General features: G+C 41.7%; 1 protein-coding gene across 3 annotated transcripts in view; it reads left to right on the top strand.

The window, feature by feature from the left end:
* LOC145779386 (venom phosphodiesterase 2-like) overlaps positions 1-16,796 on the top strand; it is a 39,653-nt gene that overhangs the window by 5,769 nt on the left and 17,088 nt on the right. For 2 of the 3 annotated variants that reach the window (XM_082590964.1, XM_082590965.1), the window contains 8 exons: positions 7,627-7,718; positions 9,475-9,554; positions 9,829-9,963; positions 11,948-12,117; positions 12,420-12,601; positions 12,789-12,979; positions 13,509-13,612; positions 15,610-15,679. In XM_082590964.1, coding sequence (XP_082447090.1) covers positions 7,627-7,718; positions 9,475-9,554; positions 9,829-9,963; positions 11,948-12,117; positions 12,420-12,601; positions 12,789-12,979; positions 13,509-13,612; positions 15,610-15,679 — 1,024 coding nt within the window. Of the gene's footprint in view, positions 1-7,626; positions 7,719-9,474; positions 9,555-9,776; positions 9,964-11,947; positions 12,118-12,419; positions 12,602-12,788; positions 12,980-13,508; positions 13,613-15,609; positions 15,680-16,796 lie in introns of those variants that run through there. The other variant, XM_082590966.1, reaches the window with a different exon arrangement.

Consider the following 16,796-nt stretch of genomic DNA (forward strand, 5'->3'; position numbering starts at 1 on the left):
CACAACAACCATCGCGGTACAATATCATCTCTGGATGACGTCACAACTGTGATGTCACAATTACCTGCCTTAGAATGAGAGGTACAAGAGAAGCAGACTACGAACTGATTTTTTTCGACGGCCTTTAGGCATCGTCCAACGGCGATCAGACACGCTGAAAAAAGAAATTATGGGCTGAACGACCGAATTGAAGTAATTGTATTTTTGTTGAGGCAGGCAGTGTATCGAACAAACTTCCTTCCTACTGAAAAATGCTGGCAAGCCTCACATACAGATATAAGATTAGTTCAGTTACCGACACATCTTTAGTGACTGATGACAAACCTTGCACTACATTGCTTCTATGAGATCATGGAAGCAAATAAAAAATGAACATAAATATAACTGCAGACAGTGCACACCGTTTCGGCTTTTCGGTCTCCTCAGTACAGTATGTACAGTGGTACGCTGGGTATGGCCACGGAGATATATACCTCCGTGTAACGTTTTCCCATGTGCGGAACCTAACCTTCAAAAATGGTACTACTGCCAACCTTGCCAAAGTGCTCAAATTGCAAGCAGTGAGCTTTGCGCAATGCACAGTAAGGTACCTCCAGTAAAGTGCTCAATCGGCATAAGCCAATTTTCCACACTCGCATCTGCAAATTTTGACGACCAATATTGTGATTGGTATTCGTTTTTCGAAAACTACTTGAATTCTATCCGAGATTTGAAGATTTTCGATACAATGGCGAATTGCCAACACCATACAATTAATACCTGAGGAGGGCCGTAGGTATGTTTCTCCAGAGCAGATTATCATAAGTGATTGATTCCACTTCTCTACTCAAGCATATTGTTCACTATGTTCGTCTTCCCTAGGTATTTCCACTAACGTCTTCAATAGTAGCTCAAACTAAACTATCTCTCTTTTCCAATAACCCTATTTGCGAAGCTTCCTCTCTTTGATGTTCGTCATCATACCTTTAGGCTACTTTCCCGGATTCCGATCTTGTTTTTCACCCATTAACTCGTGTGTCTGTCAGTCCAACTCACTCTCAACACTCGTCTCTATAACCACATTTCAAAGGCATTGATCGTATTCTTCTCTGATTTTTTGAATTTCCACACTTCGTTTCCCTAGAGCGCAACATCATCAGTAGTCATCTCCGCCTGTAGCAGATTGCGCATCAACATGGGTTATTTGCTTCCAAAAGTGGCGATTTAGAGCGCAACACTCCATATTAAAGCTTTTAGTTTGCGCTTGATGGTGATGTCTTTTTATTTCTAAGTATCAGTGAAGTTAGTTGTGATGCTCCGTGCTTGTCGTAGTCTTGTTTTGATGTCCGGTGTATCCATCTAGAGTGGTGTACTGTATCGAGTGGTGTATTGCATCTACCTGAGAAACACCGTACGCTAACCGCTGTCCAAAAACGAGAACAACGCAAGGCCGGAGCCTCAAACAAGAACCCTAGCCAACCATCCTTCCAATGTCCATCCTGCAGTAGAAGCTTCACCGCACAGATAGGCCTCCTCACTCATCTCCACACTCATATAGCCTGCACTGACTATAGCCTACACTAAAACAACTTGCTTTCAGTCTCATTGGCCGTCTTCGGAAACGAAGGGCGAACATCATTGTATCCATCTGGAGTGGTGTACCGTATCCACCTGGAGTGGTGCACTGTACCCATCTTGAGTGGTGTACTGTATCCATCTAGAGTGGTGTAATGTATTCATCTGGAGTTGTATACTGTATCCACCTGGAGTGGTGTACTGTATTCATCTGGAGTACTGTATCCACCTGGAGTGGTGTACTGTATCCATCTTGAGTGGTGTACTGTATCCATCTGGATTGGTGTACTGTAGCCATCTTGAGTGATGCACTGTATTCATCTGGAGTGGAGTACTGTATCCATCTGAAGTGTACTGTACTGTACGTGTACTGTATCCATCTGGAGTGTACTGTACGTGTACTGTATCCATCTGGAGTGTACTGTACTGTACGTGTACTGTATCCATCTGGAGTGTACTGTACGTGTACTGTATCCATCTTGAGTGGTGTACTGTATTCGTCTGGAGTGGTATGCTGCATCCATCTGGAGTTGTATACTGTATCCACCTGGAGTGGTGTACTGTATTCATCTGGAGTGGTGTACTGTATCCACCTGGAGTGGTGTACTGCATTCATCTGGAGTGGTGTACTGTATTCATCTGGAGTGGTGTGCTGTATTCATCTCAAGTGGTGTACTATATTTATCTGGAGTGGTGTACTGTATCCACCTGAAGTGGTGTACTGTATCCATCTGGAGTGATGTACTGTATTTATCTGGAGTGGTTCACTGTATTTATCTGGAGTGGTGTGCTGTATTCATCTGAAGTGAAGTACTATATTTATCTGGAGTGGTTCACTGTATTCATCTGGACTTGTGTACTGTATCAATCTGGAGTGATGTACTGTATTCATCTGGAGTGGTGTACTGTATTTATCTGGAGTGATGTACTGTATTCATCTGGGGTGGTGTACTGCATCTACCTGTGGTGATGTACTGTATCCATCTGGAGTGAAGTACTGCATCCACCTGGAGTGGTGTACTGTATCCATCTGGAGTGGTGTACTGTATTTATCTGGAGTGGTGTACTGTATTCATTTGGCGTGGTGTACTGTATTTATCTGGAGTGGTGTACTGTATTCATTTGGCGTGGTGTACTGTATTTATCTGGAGTGGTGTACTGTATTTATCTGGAGTGGTGTACTGTATTCATTTGGCGTGGTGTACTGTATTTATCTGGAGTGGTGTACTGTATTCATTTGGCGTGGTGTACTGTATTTATCTGGAGTGATGTACTGTATTTATCTTGAGTGGTTCATTGTATCCACCTGGAGTTGTGTACAGAATCCATCTGGAATGGTGTACTGTATTTATCTGGAGTGGTTCACTGTATTCATCTGGGGTGATGTACTGTATCCATCTGGAGTGTTTTTTGTTTTGTTTTTGTTTTATTATCTTTATCCTGCATTGCGGAAAGCGGACTTGAGCGCTATGCATCGGTGTACGCCTTCCGACGAACACCTGACCCACGCTGCAGCCGACTGCAATGTCTGTTTCCGGTTGTCTACTCTACTTATGACTTAAATTTGGTACTACCCATTACTCGGAATCGATCACTGGGTGGAGGCAATTATCGTAAAGTTTCTTGCCCAGAGAAACAACAGCAAGTGCGGGTGGTTCACTGTATTCATCTGGGGTGGTGTAATATATCCATCTGGAGTGGTGTACTGCATTCATCTGGAGTGGTGTAATGTATTTATCTTGAGTGGTTCACTGTATTCATCTGAAGTGGTGTACTGTATTTATCTGGAGTGGTGTACTGTATCCATCTGGAGTGGTGTACTGTATCCATCTGGAGTGGTGTACTGTATCCATGTGGAGTAGTTCAGTGTATTCATCTGGGATGATGTACTGTATCCATCTGGAGTGGTGTACTGTATCCATCTGGAGTGGTGTACTGTATCTACCTGGAGTAGTGTACTGTATCCATCTGGAGTTATGTACTGTATTCATCTGGAGTGATGTACTGTATCCATCTGGAGTGGTGTACTGCATTCATCTGGAGTGGTGTAATATATCCATCTGGAGTGGTGTACTGCATTCATCTGGAGTGGTGTAAATGTAATGTATTTATCTTGAGTGGTTCACTGTATTCATCTGAAGTGGTGTACTGTATTTATCTGGAGTGGTGTACTGTATTCATTTGGCGTGGTGTACTGTATTTTTCTGGAGTGGTGTACTGTATTCATTTGGCGTGGTGTACTGTATTTATCTGGAGTGTTGTACTGAATCTACCTGGGGTGATGTAGGCTACTGTATCCATCTGGAGTGATGTACTGTATCCACCTGGAGTGGTGTACTGTATCCATCTGGGGTGATGTACTGTATTTATCTGGAGTGGTTCACTGTATTCATCTGGGGTGATGTACTGTATCCATCTGGAGTGTTTTTTGTTTTGTTTTTGTTTTATTATCTTTATCCTGCATTGCGGGAAAGCGGACTTGAGCGCTATGCATCGGTGTACGCCTTCCGACGAACACCTGACCCACGCTGCAGCCGACTGCAATGTCTGTTTCCGGTTGTCTACTCTACTTATGACTTAAATTTGGTACTACCCATTACTCGGAATCGATCACTGGGTAGAGGCAATTATCGTAAAGTTTCTATTCATCTGGGGTGATGTAATATATCCATCTGGAGTGGTGGACTGCATTCATCTGGAGTGGTGTAATGTATTTATCTTGAGTGGTTCACTGTATTCATCTGAAGTGGTGTACTGTATTTATCTGGAGTGGTGTATTGTATCCATCTGGAGTGGTGTACTGTATCCATCTGGAGTGGTGTACTGTATCCATGTGGAGTGGTTCAGTGTATTCATCTGGGATGATGTACTGTATCCATCTGGAGTGGTGTACTGTATCCATCTGGAGTGGTGTACTGTATCTACCTGGAGTGGTGTACTGTATCCATCTGGAGTTATGTACTGTATTCATCTGGAGTGATGTACTGTATCCATCTGGAGTGGTGTACTGCATTCATCTGGAGTGGTGTAATATATCCATCTGGAGTGGTGTACTGCATTCATCTGGAGTGGTGTAATGTATTTATCTTGAGTGGTTCACTGTATTCATCTGAAGTGGTGTACTGTATTTATCTGGAGTGGTGTACTGTATCCATCTGGAGTGGTGTACTGTATCCATCTGGAGTGGTGTACTGCATTCATCTGGAGTGGTGTAATATATCCATCTGGAGTGGTGTACTGCATTCATCTGGAGTGGTGTAATGTATTTATCTTGAGTGGTTCACTGTATTCATCTGAAGTGGTGTACTGTATTTATCTGGAGTGGTGTACTGTATCCATCTGGAGTGGTGTACTGTATCCATGTGGAGTGGTTCAGTGTATTCATCTGGGATGATGTACTGTATCCATCTGGAGTGGTGTACTGTATCCATCTGGAGTGGTGTACTGTATCTACTTGGAGTGGTGTACTGTATCCATCTGGAGTTATGTACTGTATTCATCTGGAGTTATGTACTGTATTCATCTGGAGTTATATATGTACTGTATTCATCTGGAGTGATGTACTGTATCCATCTGGAGTGGTGTACTGTATCCATGTGGAGTGGTTCAGTGTATTCATCTGGGATGATGTACTGTATCCATCTGGAGTGGTGTACTGTATCCATCTGGAGTGGTGTACTGTATCTACCTGGAGTGATGTACTGTATCCATCTGGAGTGGTGTACTGTATCCATGTGGAGTGGTTCAGTGTATTCATCTGGGATGATGTACTGTATCCATCTGGAGTGGTGTACTGTATCCATCTGGAGTGGTGTACTGTATCTACCTGGAGTGATGTACTGCATTTATCTGGAGTGGTGTACTGTATCCATCTGGACTTGTGTACTGTATCCATCTGGAGTGGTGTACTGTATCTACCTGGAGTGATGTACTGTATCCATCTGGAGTTATGTACTGTATCCATCTGGAGTTATGTACTGTATCCATCTGGAGTGGTTGAACCCAAGTACTTGAACGTTTCCACCTCTTAAACCTCCTGACCATTGATTTTACTTTTCCATTTCCAGGCAATCTCATTGTAGCAGTCTTGGCGCTGTCAATTGATGGACTCATCTCCAGACTCACTTGTCTTAGGCTCTCTGCCATCATTTCGATCTCTTCCTTGCTGTTCGCTACAATTGTTGTACAATCAGTGTACCTCTCATTCGAAATAGTTCCCAAAAACTTTTCTACTTTTTTTACGCAGACTGAGATTGTCATGATCATTTCTACAATGCCATTGAAAAGATGCGATGATATCAAGAACCCTTGCCTGACACCCTTTTGGGATTGAAAGGATTCTGTTTTTTGATCATCTACTCGCACCATTCCTATTGCCTTATTTAATTCTTTTTTTTTTTTTGCTGCTGGCGCAAACATGTACAGAACGGCAAAGTGAACATACAAATTTGACACGAACAAAAGGGAAAGATGGCAAAACCTAAAAGTTTAAAATATACACTGATAAAACAGTGTTACCATTATCTTAAAATTGCACAGCCACCAAACCTAGAAGCGAGATAGAAATTTTTTTGTGAAATAGTCCTACAATTCATTTGCAAGTGCAAGGGCGATTAAACTTTATAACGCAAAGAAAAATTTAAAAGGTGACAAGTTTCCTGAACTTTTGCTTTGTGAGTCTTCAAACGCATTAAAAAAATTTGATGCCATAAATAAAAGATTCAGTAAAGCAAAATTACAGGAAACCGGCTCAGTGTGACCGCACGAATTTAGAAAAAGTAAAAAAGCAAAGATACGATTAAATATAAAAAAATACACACATAGCTCAACTACATTTTTTTTTCTCAGTTTTACAAAAAAAAAAAACGTGCATACTGTACAATTTTCGTTTCTAGCACTAGTTGCTACGTCCATCTGATGAAATTGAAAGTAAAATTAACAACAAACAAGATGGTTTATTGCTTCACTGACGTTTCGCGCACCATGACAATGCGCATCCTCAGAGCGAATAACATACAAAATAAAATTTCACCAGGTTATATACTGCAGTGCGATTGAAGGCAAGAAAAAATAATAAAAAACGTGGAAAGTAACTGCTCACACATCTTTGGCCAATTTTTTTAAAATATTGCGTGTTTTATTATTTTTTCTTGCCTTCAATCGCACTGCAGTATATAACCTGGTGAAATTTTATTTTGTATGTTATTCGCTCTGAGGATGCGCATTGTCATGGTGCGCGAAACGTCAGTGAAGCAATAAACCATCTTGTTTGTTGTTAATTTTACTTTCAATTTCATCAGATGGACGTAGCAACTAGTGCTAGAAACGATAATTGTCCTGATAAACACCCAAACTTTTCAGTATTCTGTACAATTTTGTTAATTATTAACAGTTAACACTTGCAACAAGGGCGATTTAAACTTTACCAAATTCAATACGTGAAAAGTTTCTCAAGGTTTTAAATTATGAAGTCTCAAGACAATTAACAAAATGAAACTGTGATGTCATAAAGGAATGACTCAGAGAGGCAAAAAGTTTAGCTTTAATTATTCATCTTTTTGAGCAGCCACATTAAGTGTTGAGGAACACTCAACTCCGCTAATGTAAACATATTCCATGCCACATTCCATGTCGCTACGTTCATCAAACGCTTATCTAAAGGATTCCGGTTGTTGACGTACTGAGATACCTCGTATTTTATCCTACCGAGCGCGGCCATGACGTCATCAGTACCAGACTCCGTTAGCCATTGTTACAGTTTAGCACCAGGTCCACTCCCATCTTCACTTTCGTCGAATAGGCCACAATTGCCTCGACGCTAGTTTGTCTCTTCAATTTTTTGTGAGGTACCAGCGTGTACTGACAGTTCCTCTCTCGTGGCAAATCGGCCGTTTTTGGTCCTCAGCTGCAAAATAGACCAATCAATCAACATTCCATTTGCAGCAAACTTCAATTTTTAAAAGGCCTTTCTACTAACTGCCATTTGCGGACGTGCCTCGCTTCAGTATCTCAGGTTCCCCAAGAGAGAAAGGAAATTTTTACTTCTCAGTTGAATGTTTTCATACTTTGCAGATTCGATGAGCCTCCAGTCATTCTCTTCTCCATTGACGGTTTCAAAGCAGAATATATTTATAGACATCTTACACCCAACATATGGAAACTAGGTAAGTTAGTGCATGCAGTTGGAAGTAAACTGAAAGCGGTGGGTAAGTGGATGTGACTGCAGTAGGTAAGTAGATGTTGGTTGGTTGGTTTTGAATATTTATCCTCGGACTGACAAAGCCTTGATAGGTTATTCCTGGTAGTTTCGCATACTTGTAGAGGCTCTTGACGCAGGGCCGGTTACTGTGAGTGCTGTGGGTAATGTGAGGGGTTAATATGAGTGCTGTGGGCAAGTGAATGTGAGTGCAGTAGGTAATGTGAGTGGTTAATGTGAGTGTTGTGGGCAAGTGAATGTGAGTGCAGTAGGTAAGTGGATGTTAGTGCAGTGGGTAAGTGGATGTGACAGCAGTGGGTAAGTAGATGTGAGTGCAGTGTGTAAGTGGATGTGAGTACAGTGGGTAAGTAGATGTGAGTGCAGTGGGTAAGTGAATGTGAGTGCAGTGGGTAAGTAGATGTGAGTGTGGTGGGTAAGTGGGTGTGAGTGCAGTGGGTAAGTGGATGTGAGTGCAGTGGGTAAGTGGATGTGAGTACACTGGTTAAGTAGATGTGAGTGCAGTGGGTAAGTGGATGTGAGTGCACTAGTTAAGTGAATGTGAGTGCAGTGGGTAAGTAGATGTGAGTGCAGTGGGTAAGTGGATGTGAGTGCAGTGGGTAAGTGGATGTGAGTGCAGTAAGTAAGTGGATGTGAGTGCAGTGGGTAAGTAGATGTGAATGCAGTAGGTAAGTAGATGTGAGTGTGGTGGGTAAGTGGATGTGAGTGCAGTGGGTAAGTGGATGTGAGTGCAGTGGGTAAGTGGATGTGAGTACACTGGTTAAGTAGATGTGAGTGTGGTGGGTAAGTGGATGTGAGTGCACTAGTTAAGTGAATGTGAGTGCAGTGGGTAAGTAGGTGTGACTGCAGTGGGTAAGTGGATGTGAGTGCAGTGGGTAAGTGGATGTGAGTGCAGTGGGTAAGTGGATGTGAGTGCAGTGGGTAAGTAGATGTGAATGCAGTAGGTAAGTAGATGTGAGTGTGGTGGGTAAGTGGATGTGAGTGCAATGAGTTAGTGGATGTTAGTGCAGTGGGTAAGTGGATGTGAGCGCAGTGGGTAAGTGGATGTGAGTACAGTGGGTAAGTGGATGTGAGTGTGGTGGGTAAATGGGTGTGAGTGCAGTGGGTAAGTGGGTGTGAGTGCAGTGGGTAAGTGGGTGTGAGTGCAGTGGGTAAGTGGGTGTGAGTGCAGTGTGTAAGTGGATGTGAGTGCAGTAGGTAAGTAGATGTGAGTGCAGTGGGTAAGTGGATGTGAGTGTGGTGAGTAAGTGGATGTGAGTGCAGTGGGTAAGTGGATGTTAGTGCAGTGGGTAAGTGGATGTTAGTGCAGTGGGTAAGTGGATGTGAGTGTGGTGGGTAAGTAGATGTGAGTGTGGTGGGTAAGTAGATGTGAGTGCAGTGGGTAAGTGGATGTGTGTGCAGCGGTTAAGTGGATGTGAGTGCAGTGGGTAAGTAGGTGTGAGTGCAGTGGGTAAGTGGATGTGAGTGCAGTGGGTAAGTGGATGTGAGTGCAGTAGGTAAGTGGGTGTGAGTGCAGTGGGTAAGTGGATGTGAGTGCACTTGTTACCCACTGCACCCACATCTAGTCCGCCCCGTTAGCTCAGTGGTTACGCGCTCGGCTCAACATCACGCGGCGCTGCTTCGACTCTCAGTGGTAGGTTAGCGGAATTTTTACTTACTTGCTTATTTTCTTAAATTGTTTATTTGCTGGACCTTGTACTTTGCAGCTTCTTGTGGTGTGCACGCCCCTTATATGAGAGCAGTTTATCCGACCAAGACCTTTCCAAACCATCACACAATTGCCACGGTATGTTATTAGTTTGTTGTTTTAGAGGTGAAAATTCTAATGAGCATTCAAGCTCCAGCTACATTTGAGCTTTGTTTAGTTTTAAATTTCTTTGTCTATAAAGCTGGAAGTTTCGATTGTGTTTTAACTTTCTCTCGTTTTGATGAAGCAAAACATCGTCAATTCGGTATGACATCAGAGTCGAAATAAGAACAAGTTTTACGCGAAGTTTTTTGTATACAGACAATTTAGTGAATAGGAAACTTATTAAACTTCTACGATCGTTGTGATGAAGGGATTGTATCCGGAGAGCCACGGGATCATCGACAAAAAGATGTACGACCATGATCTGGAGAAAGAATTTTTTATCAACTCAGAAGAAGAAAATCTTGAAGAAGCTCGTCAGAAGTATTGGTGGGGAGGCGAACCGGTAATGTTGGTTTCTTGGTTGGAAAACGAACCAATAATGTTGGTTTCTTGGTTGGAAAACGAATCAATAATGTTGGTTTCCTGGTTGGGGACGAACCAGTAATGTTGTTTTCCTGGTTGGGGACGAACCAGTAATCTTGGTTTACTGGTTGGGGACGAACCAGTAATGTTGGTTTACTGGTTGGGGACGAACCAGTAATGTTGGTTATCTGATTGGGAGACGAACCAGTAATTTGAGTTCTTTGGTCAGGGTTGAACCAGTTATATTACATAATTGGGTGCACGTGTTTTGCTTATCTGCAACACTTCGTACGATCTGTTCCGTGCCGGTTTGTATAGTTTTCGACTCCTATTTTTATGTGTGATGTTGAGATTAAGTTTGTGAAACATATCAATTGCTGTGTTGGGTTTGGTAAATTTATTTTCTACCTCCTGCACAACAGTATGTTATTCTTTATGTGTAGCTAAATTTTATCATTGTTATTCCAGATGGTAGGCCTACTGCTAATTTGCATTCATCAAATGCTGGCATTTGCACAACAATCTAACCTCTTAGTGTAATTTATTAAGTTAAGAATCGATTTCGCTATAGTAATAGCATCTTCAGCTAGCACATGTAAAAAAAGAAGAAAATTTGAAAAATACGTAAAACGAACAAATAAAGCAAACTCCGATGTTATCAACACGCATAAAAATTATATTTTAAATAGATGGTTACATAATATTAAAATCAAAACCTGCAAGCCTAAATCTTAACTGGTGTTCTCCCACGATTTCCAACAATATTCTGATACAAAATTCAAGAAATACATTAACCTGATCATCCGTCTAGTAAATTACAACAGTTTAAGAAGGCGAATACAAAGAAAAACGCAATTTAGTTTCAGTCCATTGCCGTAAGTTTATATCGATAAAGCGTCAATAAAGAATAAGTGTAAATGGGCATCCATCTAGTAAATTACAACAGTTCAACAAGACGAATACAAAGAAAAACGCAATTTAATTTCAGTCCATTGCCATAAGCTTACATAGACAAAGCGTCAAAAAAGAATACGTTTAAATGGGCATAGTTGAAGAATCTACACCACAGGGGTCGGAGGTTGCTGATGACATGGGATTTAAGTGGTTGGTCGAATCAGTTTCTGTATGTTTATGGTGGCTTTGATTGTATGTAACCATTTATCTTCAGCGATGTCTAAATAATGTTTGCTGGGTTGTTCGGCGAAAGTAACGACAAAGCAGTCTGCCAGAGCTGGTTTCGTTTTGAGTTCAATATTGTGGAGTTTCGCATAATGTTTCAATAATGCTGCTTTGTCACCGGATTTATCAAAGTAATTAAAACTGTTCCAAATAGATCTATGTGTGGCCCAACGTGTGGAAAATTTTGTCATGGTTTGTCCTACATAGTGTTCGTGACATATGGTGCACGTTGCAATGTATATCCCGTAATTTTGGCAAGTTAATTTTTGTTTGAGACTGTATGTTTTGTTGAGTTTACATACAGTACGATGCGTCGAACTCACTCGGTGTGAATCTTTGTTGATTTATTTTTGTACGTGTTTAAAAATTACTATATTGTAGCCTCCTGATAAATGTCACTTAGATTTATATGTTAGTGATCCAAAACTGTTTCACATCGGATGGTTTAACATTATTTGATTCAAATGCAAACGCAAACCGAGAGTTTTCGACCATCGAGATATGCAATAATTGTGGCAATTATAATTATTTGTACTAAAAGTACAAACATCTACAAGTGATGGTGGTTCGACTATCGGAGTGTGTAGATGTCAAGGATAGGTGTTCATTTATTGACATCAAGTGGTTGTCATGATTACAAAAGACAGGAAAGTTCGCCATTTAATAGTCACATGACGTGACTTTGCGCCTTTCCGTTCCACGCATGGCATCCTATTCATGACGATTTCCATAGGTAGATTTTTTGAATTTTATTTTCATTATACATTTTATTTACAATCTCATAGATTTGGGTGACAGCTGCGAATCAGGGGAAGACAACACGATGTCATCTGTGGCCTGGGTGCAGCGTGGACTTCGGCGTCAACGTAGAAAGCGAAAAGTTCAGTAACAAGATTCCCAACGAGCAGCGAATGTACAAAGCATTGGAATGGCTTGATCAGCCGAAAGCCACTAGGTGGAGTGATTGTTGTCTCTTTATTCGTAATATCTTCATGACGACGGTCGTCATGACAATGCAGACAAATGCAAGAACGGATGTTAGCCGTCGCTGTGTAAACACTTAAATGGCGAGAAGGTGGTTTATTGCTCGAAGTACTTTTCGTCTGACTCTTTTCAGGATATTGCGTTCAGGATGAAGTTAACCGTTCAAAAAGTTGAAACTTTTAGACCCGTCCAGTCGAAAAGCGCTTCGACAAAAACATAAAATTTTACGACATTTACCTGACTGTGACCTCACAAAACTGTTGACCGATTTAGGCCCTCCCTGATTATCCTCTACATGGAGATTGTCGACACAGAAGGACACACAAGAGGACCAGACAGCCAAGAGATGAGCAAGACTCTGGAGGAGGCTGATGGGATCGTTGAGATATTGATGAATGGTTTGAAACTTAGAGGATTGGAGAATTGCATCAATCTGGTCATGTTGGCGGATCACGGTATGATTCATGTTGTCTTCATTTTCATTGGAATTTTATTTTCTATATTGCTGAGCCATCCCACTGGCTGCTCATGATTTGGTGGATCTCATTCTCAATACTGTCAGACAGCTAGAGAGCAGTCGCCTGTTTAGTGGATTTATATGCAGCAAAATCTGCTGTTGAAAATATCGCTATTGTCTTGCAGGAATGTCCCTCCTGGGCTGCGACAGAAAGAAAAGCTTGGAAGAATATAACATAAACTTGGATACTGTTTACTACAGAGAAGGGGCTTTTGGTCGAATAGGCAAAAGTTCCAACCCAACGATGTGGTATCACTTTGATGCAAGAGCTACCCACAATGCATTGCGTTGTCACCACGAGGAAGCTCATTGGCAGGTCAGAAGCTTATTGTGATCTCATAATGTCGTCATTGGGCAAAGACATATGTCATAATATTTTGCTATTCTTTCAACAAATTTTTTATCTTCACAATGTAGATACTAACGATCTGTTTTAGCCTGATGCTGCGGGTTTGCTGTGGTAATAGCGAATTGCACTAGCTTTCGGAACACAGTTCTCTAGTCATGTGGTATGACGAATCAAGATCACCATAGCACATGGCTAAGGAACTGTGTTCCGAAAGCTAGTGCAATTCGCTATAAAGCCTATAACAGTTCATCTAATAAATTAGTTCATCATTAAGACCATCATCCTCGAAGACGAGGTGCAGCCATCACTCTGGCCAATAAATTGTTCTATCCACGAGAAATCTGTTCAAAACTATGCTTTTTAACTTCACGGACCAAGAACAAATGTAATATTTTCATTTCTTTATAGTAGCCAAACAAAACTTGGTGTTTCTCTGTTGAGATATTCCGCAGGAAAGGTACACCCACGTTCTGTTTATATTATCATTTGTTTTCAGTCGTTCCTCTCTTACGAGTATCTCCCAAAGCGCCCTCACTACGCGAACAACAAGCGAATTGATCCCGTAAATTTGATTGTCGACGATGGTTGGGTGGTAGAAGGGTGAGTGTATAGAAACATGTGGTTATAGGGAGTGGAAAGTTTCATGGGTAGGGGAGGTAAGTTCAAGAGAAGAAGTGTTTTCATGGATAGGGTGTGGGTCACGGATGGAACGTGGACAGGACGTATGACGTGGAGAGGACGTAGGACGTGGACAGGACGTGGACAGGACGTAGGACGTGGACAGGACGTAGGACGTGAACAGGACGTAGGACGTGGACAGGACGTAGGACGTGGACAGGACGTAGGACGTGGACAAGACGTAGGACGTGGACAGGACGTAGGACGTGGACAGGACGTGGACAGGACGTAGGACGTGGACAAGACGTAGGACGTGGCAGGACGTAGGACGTAGACAGGACGTAGACAGGACGTAGGACGTGGAGAGGACGTAGGACGTGGACAGGACGTATGACGTGGACAGGACGTAGGACGTGGACAGGACGTAGGACGTGGACAGGACGTAGGACGTGGACAGGACGTAGGACGTGGACAGGATGTAGGACGTGGACAGGACGTAGGACGTGGACAGGACGTAGGACGTGGACAGGACGTAGGACGTGGACAGGACGTAGGACGTGAACAGGACGTAGGACGTGGACAGGACGTAGACAGGATGTAGGACGTAGACAGGACGTGGAGAGGATGTAGAACGTGGACAGGACGTGAGACGTAGACAGGGGCACCAGGTCACCACATATCAAATCTACTACTTGTCATCATCTTAAACCAGACCCAAGAAAGTTTTATTTGACGAATTTCAATTTACTAGAAATAAGTCGACCGCAATACCGTTGTCGTCATTGTCATCATCATTTAAAATTGTTTCTTTGCCAATGGTGGGAATAACTGATTCTTCTCTTTCAGAGATCGTCTCCATTCATATTTGCCATTTCATTCTATCCATGACATCATCTTTGTGAACTCTGTCAAAAATTTTCAACTCCATAAAACACACATAAGTCTGCATTGCTTTCCTTTGTTTTACAATATCCACATTGTTTACGGCTACTAAACATTATAACTACATTTCATTCTATCGCGGAGACTGTTCCTCTACTATTGGTAAAAACGAGACGTCAACAAAGGCGAGTTGAAATGAAAGACAGGGAGTAGAAACCTACGTAGTCGGTCGTTTATTTTTGTTCGGATGCAAAACAAAACGTACATAAAAAGAGAACGAAAACATGCAGTGTGCATCCAATGAGAGAATGCGAAAGACCGTAGCCTCTGGATAGGAGTGAGAGGTCATCAAGTGCAGCGCTTTTGCAGCCCTTGCCTTTATCTTTCATCACGGGCAAGTGACAATTGAATCAGCTCTCTTCCGATACATTGTTGCATCACGATGCACAAGTGAGGTGAATGGTATGTCAAGAGTTGGGTTTATAAAAAGAAGGTTTAATGGCTTACAATTCATTCGTTTTCTATCTTTTATTTGGTTAATGACAGATGAAAAGTTATCGTTGCACATTTCACATTTTCAACCAGTCCGCTGTTCTTGCTCTGTGTGAGCAACACATTTCTACTCCGCTGTCGTCGCGCGAGCCATTGGGAACGAGGATTTGTCCTTTTAAAATCTGGAGTTGGCGATGTTTCAAAGGCAACATTTCTTACTACGTTAATATTATTTCTGTTTCAAGATAATAATGTTACAACAATCTGCTTATCAGAGAGAAGTATAAGCGAGAAATTTCAATATCAACCAGCGCTGGTTCGGCTCTCGGAGGGTGCGCTTCAGCAACCCATGACAAGAACTGCTCTCTATTCAGCGGCACCTAATGGATTGATTTATTCACAGACAACGACACTTTAACAAGAAGAAACTTCACTCTGTCAATTTCGGTGACCAGGCCTGCATCAAAGGTTCAATGCCATTGCAAGTATGCTTAGCTGCCAGCAATAAGCTATCAAAGCCTTTGTCAGTCCGAGGATAAATATTCAATAAATTAACATATGATGTTGCTTTGATGAACTGATGAAGTTTTCATGCATTGTTACAGGAAGAAAGGCAGCTTGAATTCTTGTGGACGAGGTACTCATGGCTTCGATAACGAGTTTAAAAGCATGCATGTAAGTCGAATCAAAATGATATAAGTTATGGGACCAGTGCTTCTTCTTTCCTATGGGGAGAAAGTGCTTCTTCTTTCCTATAGGGAGAAAGTGCAGCTTTTCAATATTTTGTCATCCCACGTGGTGCCTTCTGGATAGGGCGCTCACTCAAGGATTGATTGAATCTTTATCCTCGGACTGGGAAAGCTTCTTTGAGAGCTTAATTCTGGCAGCTTCGCATATTTGTAGAGGCTTTGAACCACTGACGCAGGCCCGGTCACCAGGATTGACAGAGTGAAGTTTACGGTTGTTGAAGTCTTGTTGCCGGGAAATTATTCCATCCATTAGATGTTCTCTGATGCCGTTAATGATGCGCTTCATTTGTGGTCATTCAACTCAAGTAGTTTTATCTCTCGGTTCTTGAGACGAATGACAGTCGCCAGAGGTTTGCTCTCGCTTAGCTTCCTGCTTGCAAGCAATGAGGTTGTCATGTCCCACGAACTCTCAATGCTTGTTAGTCTTCCGTGGAGTGCAGCTGGTCAAGTAACGGTGTTTCCATTTTTTTTTTTTTAATTACCTTACTTTTTTTTCATTGTCTAAAATACGTTACTGCGTAAAATTTTGCAAGATTGAACAATGTATAGGGATGTCACATAATCATTCAAGTTTTCACACACAAGGTGGCTCATTAACTGTTTGGGTGGACTGACAAACACTTTTATGTCAATTTGAAAAAAAGGTTTTGAAAAGCTGCCACATGGAACTAGAAATCATTTTCCAATTTTTTTTTTAGGGGTGACTCCTTCAACGGCCATCAGACCAAAAGGTCAAATAAAGATCAAATTGCCATATTTTGAAAACTGCTTAAGCTGGAAGGGTCAAAACAAAAGTACAGAAGCTCAATCAAACAAAGCTGTACAGAAGCAGAAATACAAAGTTTCTATCTGTCCTAAAAGATCTTTTTATCTTAGTTGCACTATAAATTAAGTTATAAAAAAACGCTTTTCATGCGGAAGCGAGGGGTTAAAATCACACAAATTATAGATTATAAAGTTATATTACTTTTGCTACACAGTGTATTGTATTAATTTATGATTCTCAGCCGTCTGTGACTGTCAAAGGTTATTAATTCTACAGT

This window comes from Aplidium turbinatum, chromosome 11 (genome assembly GCF_918807975.1).
Source record: "Aplidium turbinatum chromosome 11, kaAplTurb1.1, whole genome shotgun sequence".
Taxonomy (NCBI): Eukaryota; Metazoa; Chordata; class Ascidiacea; order Aplousobranchia; family Polyclinidae; genus Aplidium; species Aplidium turbinatum.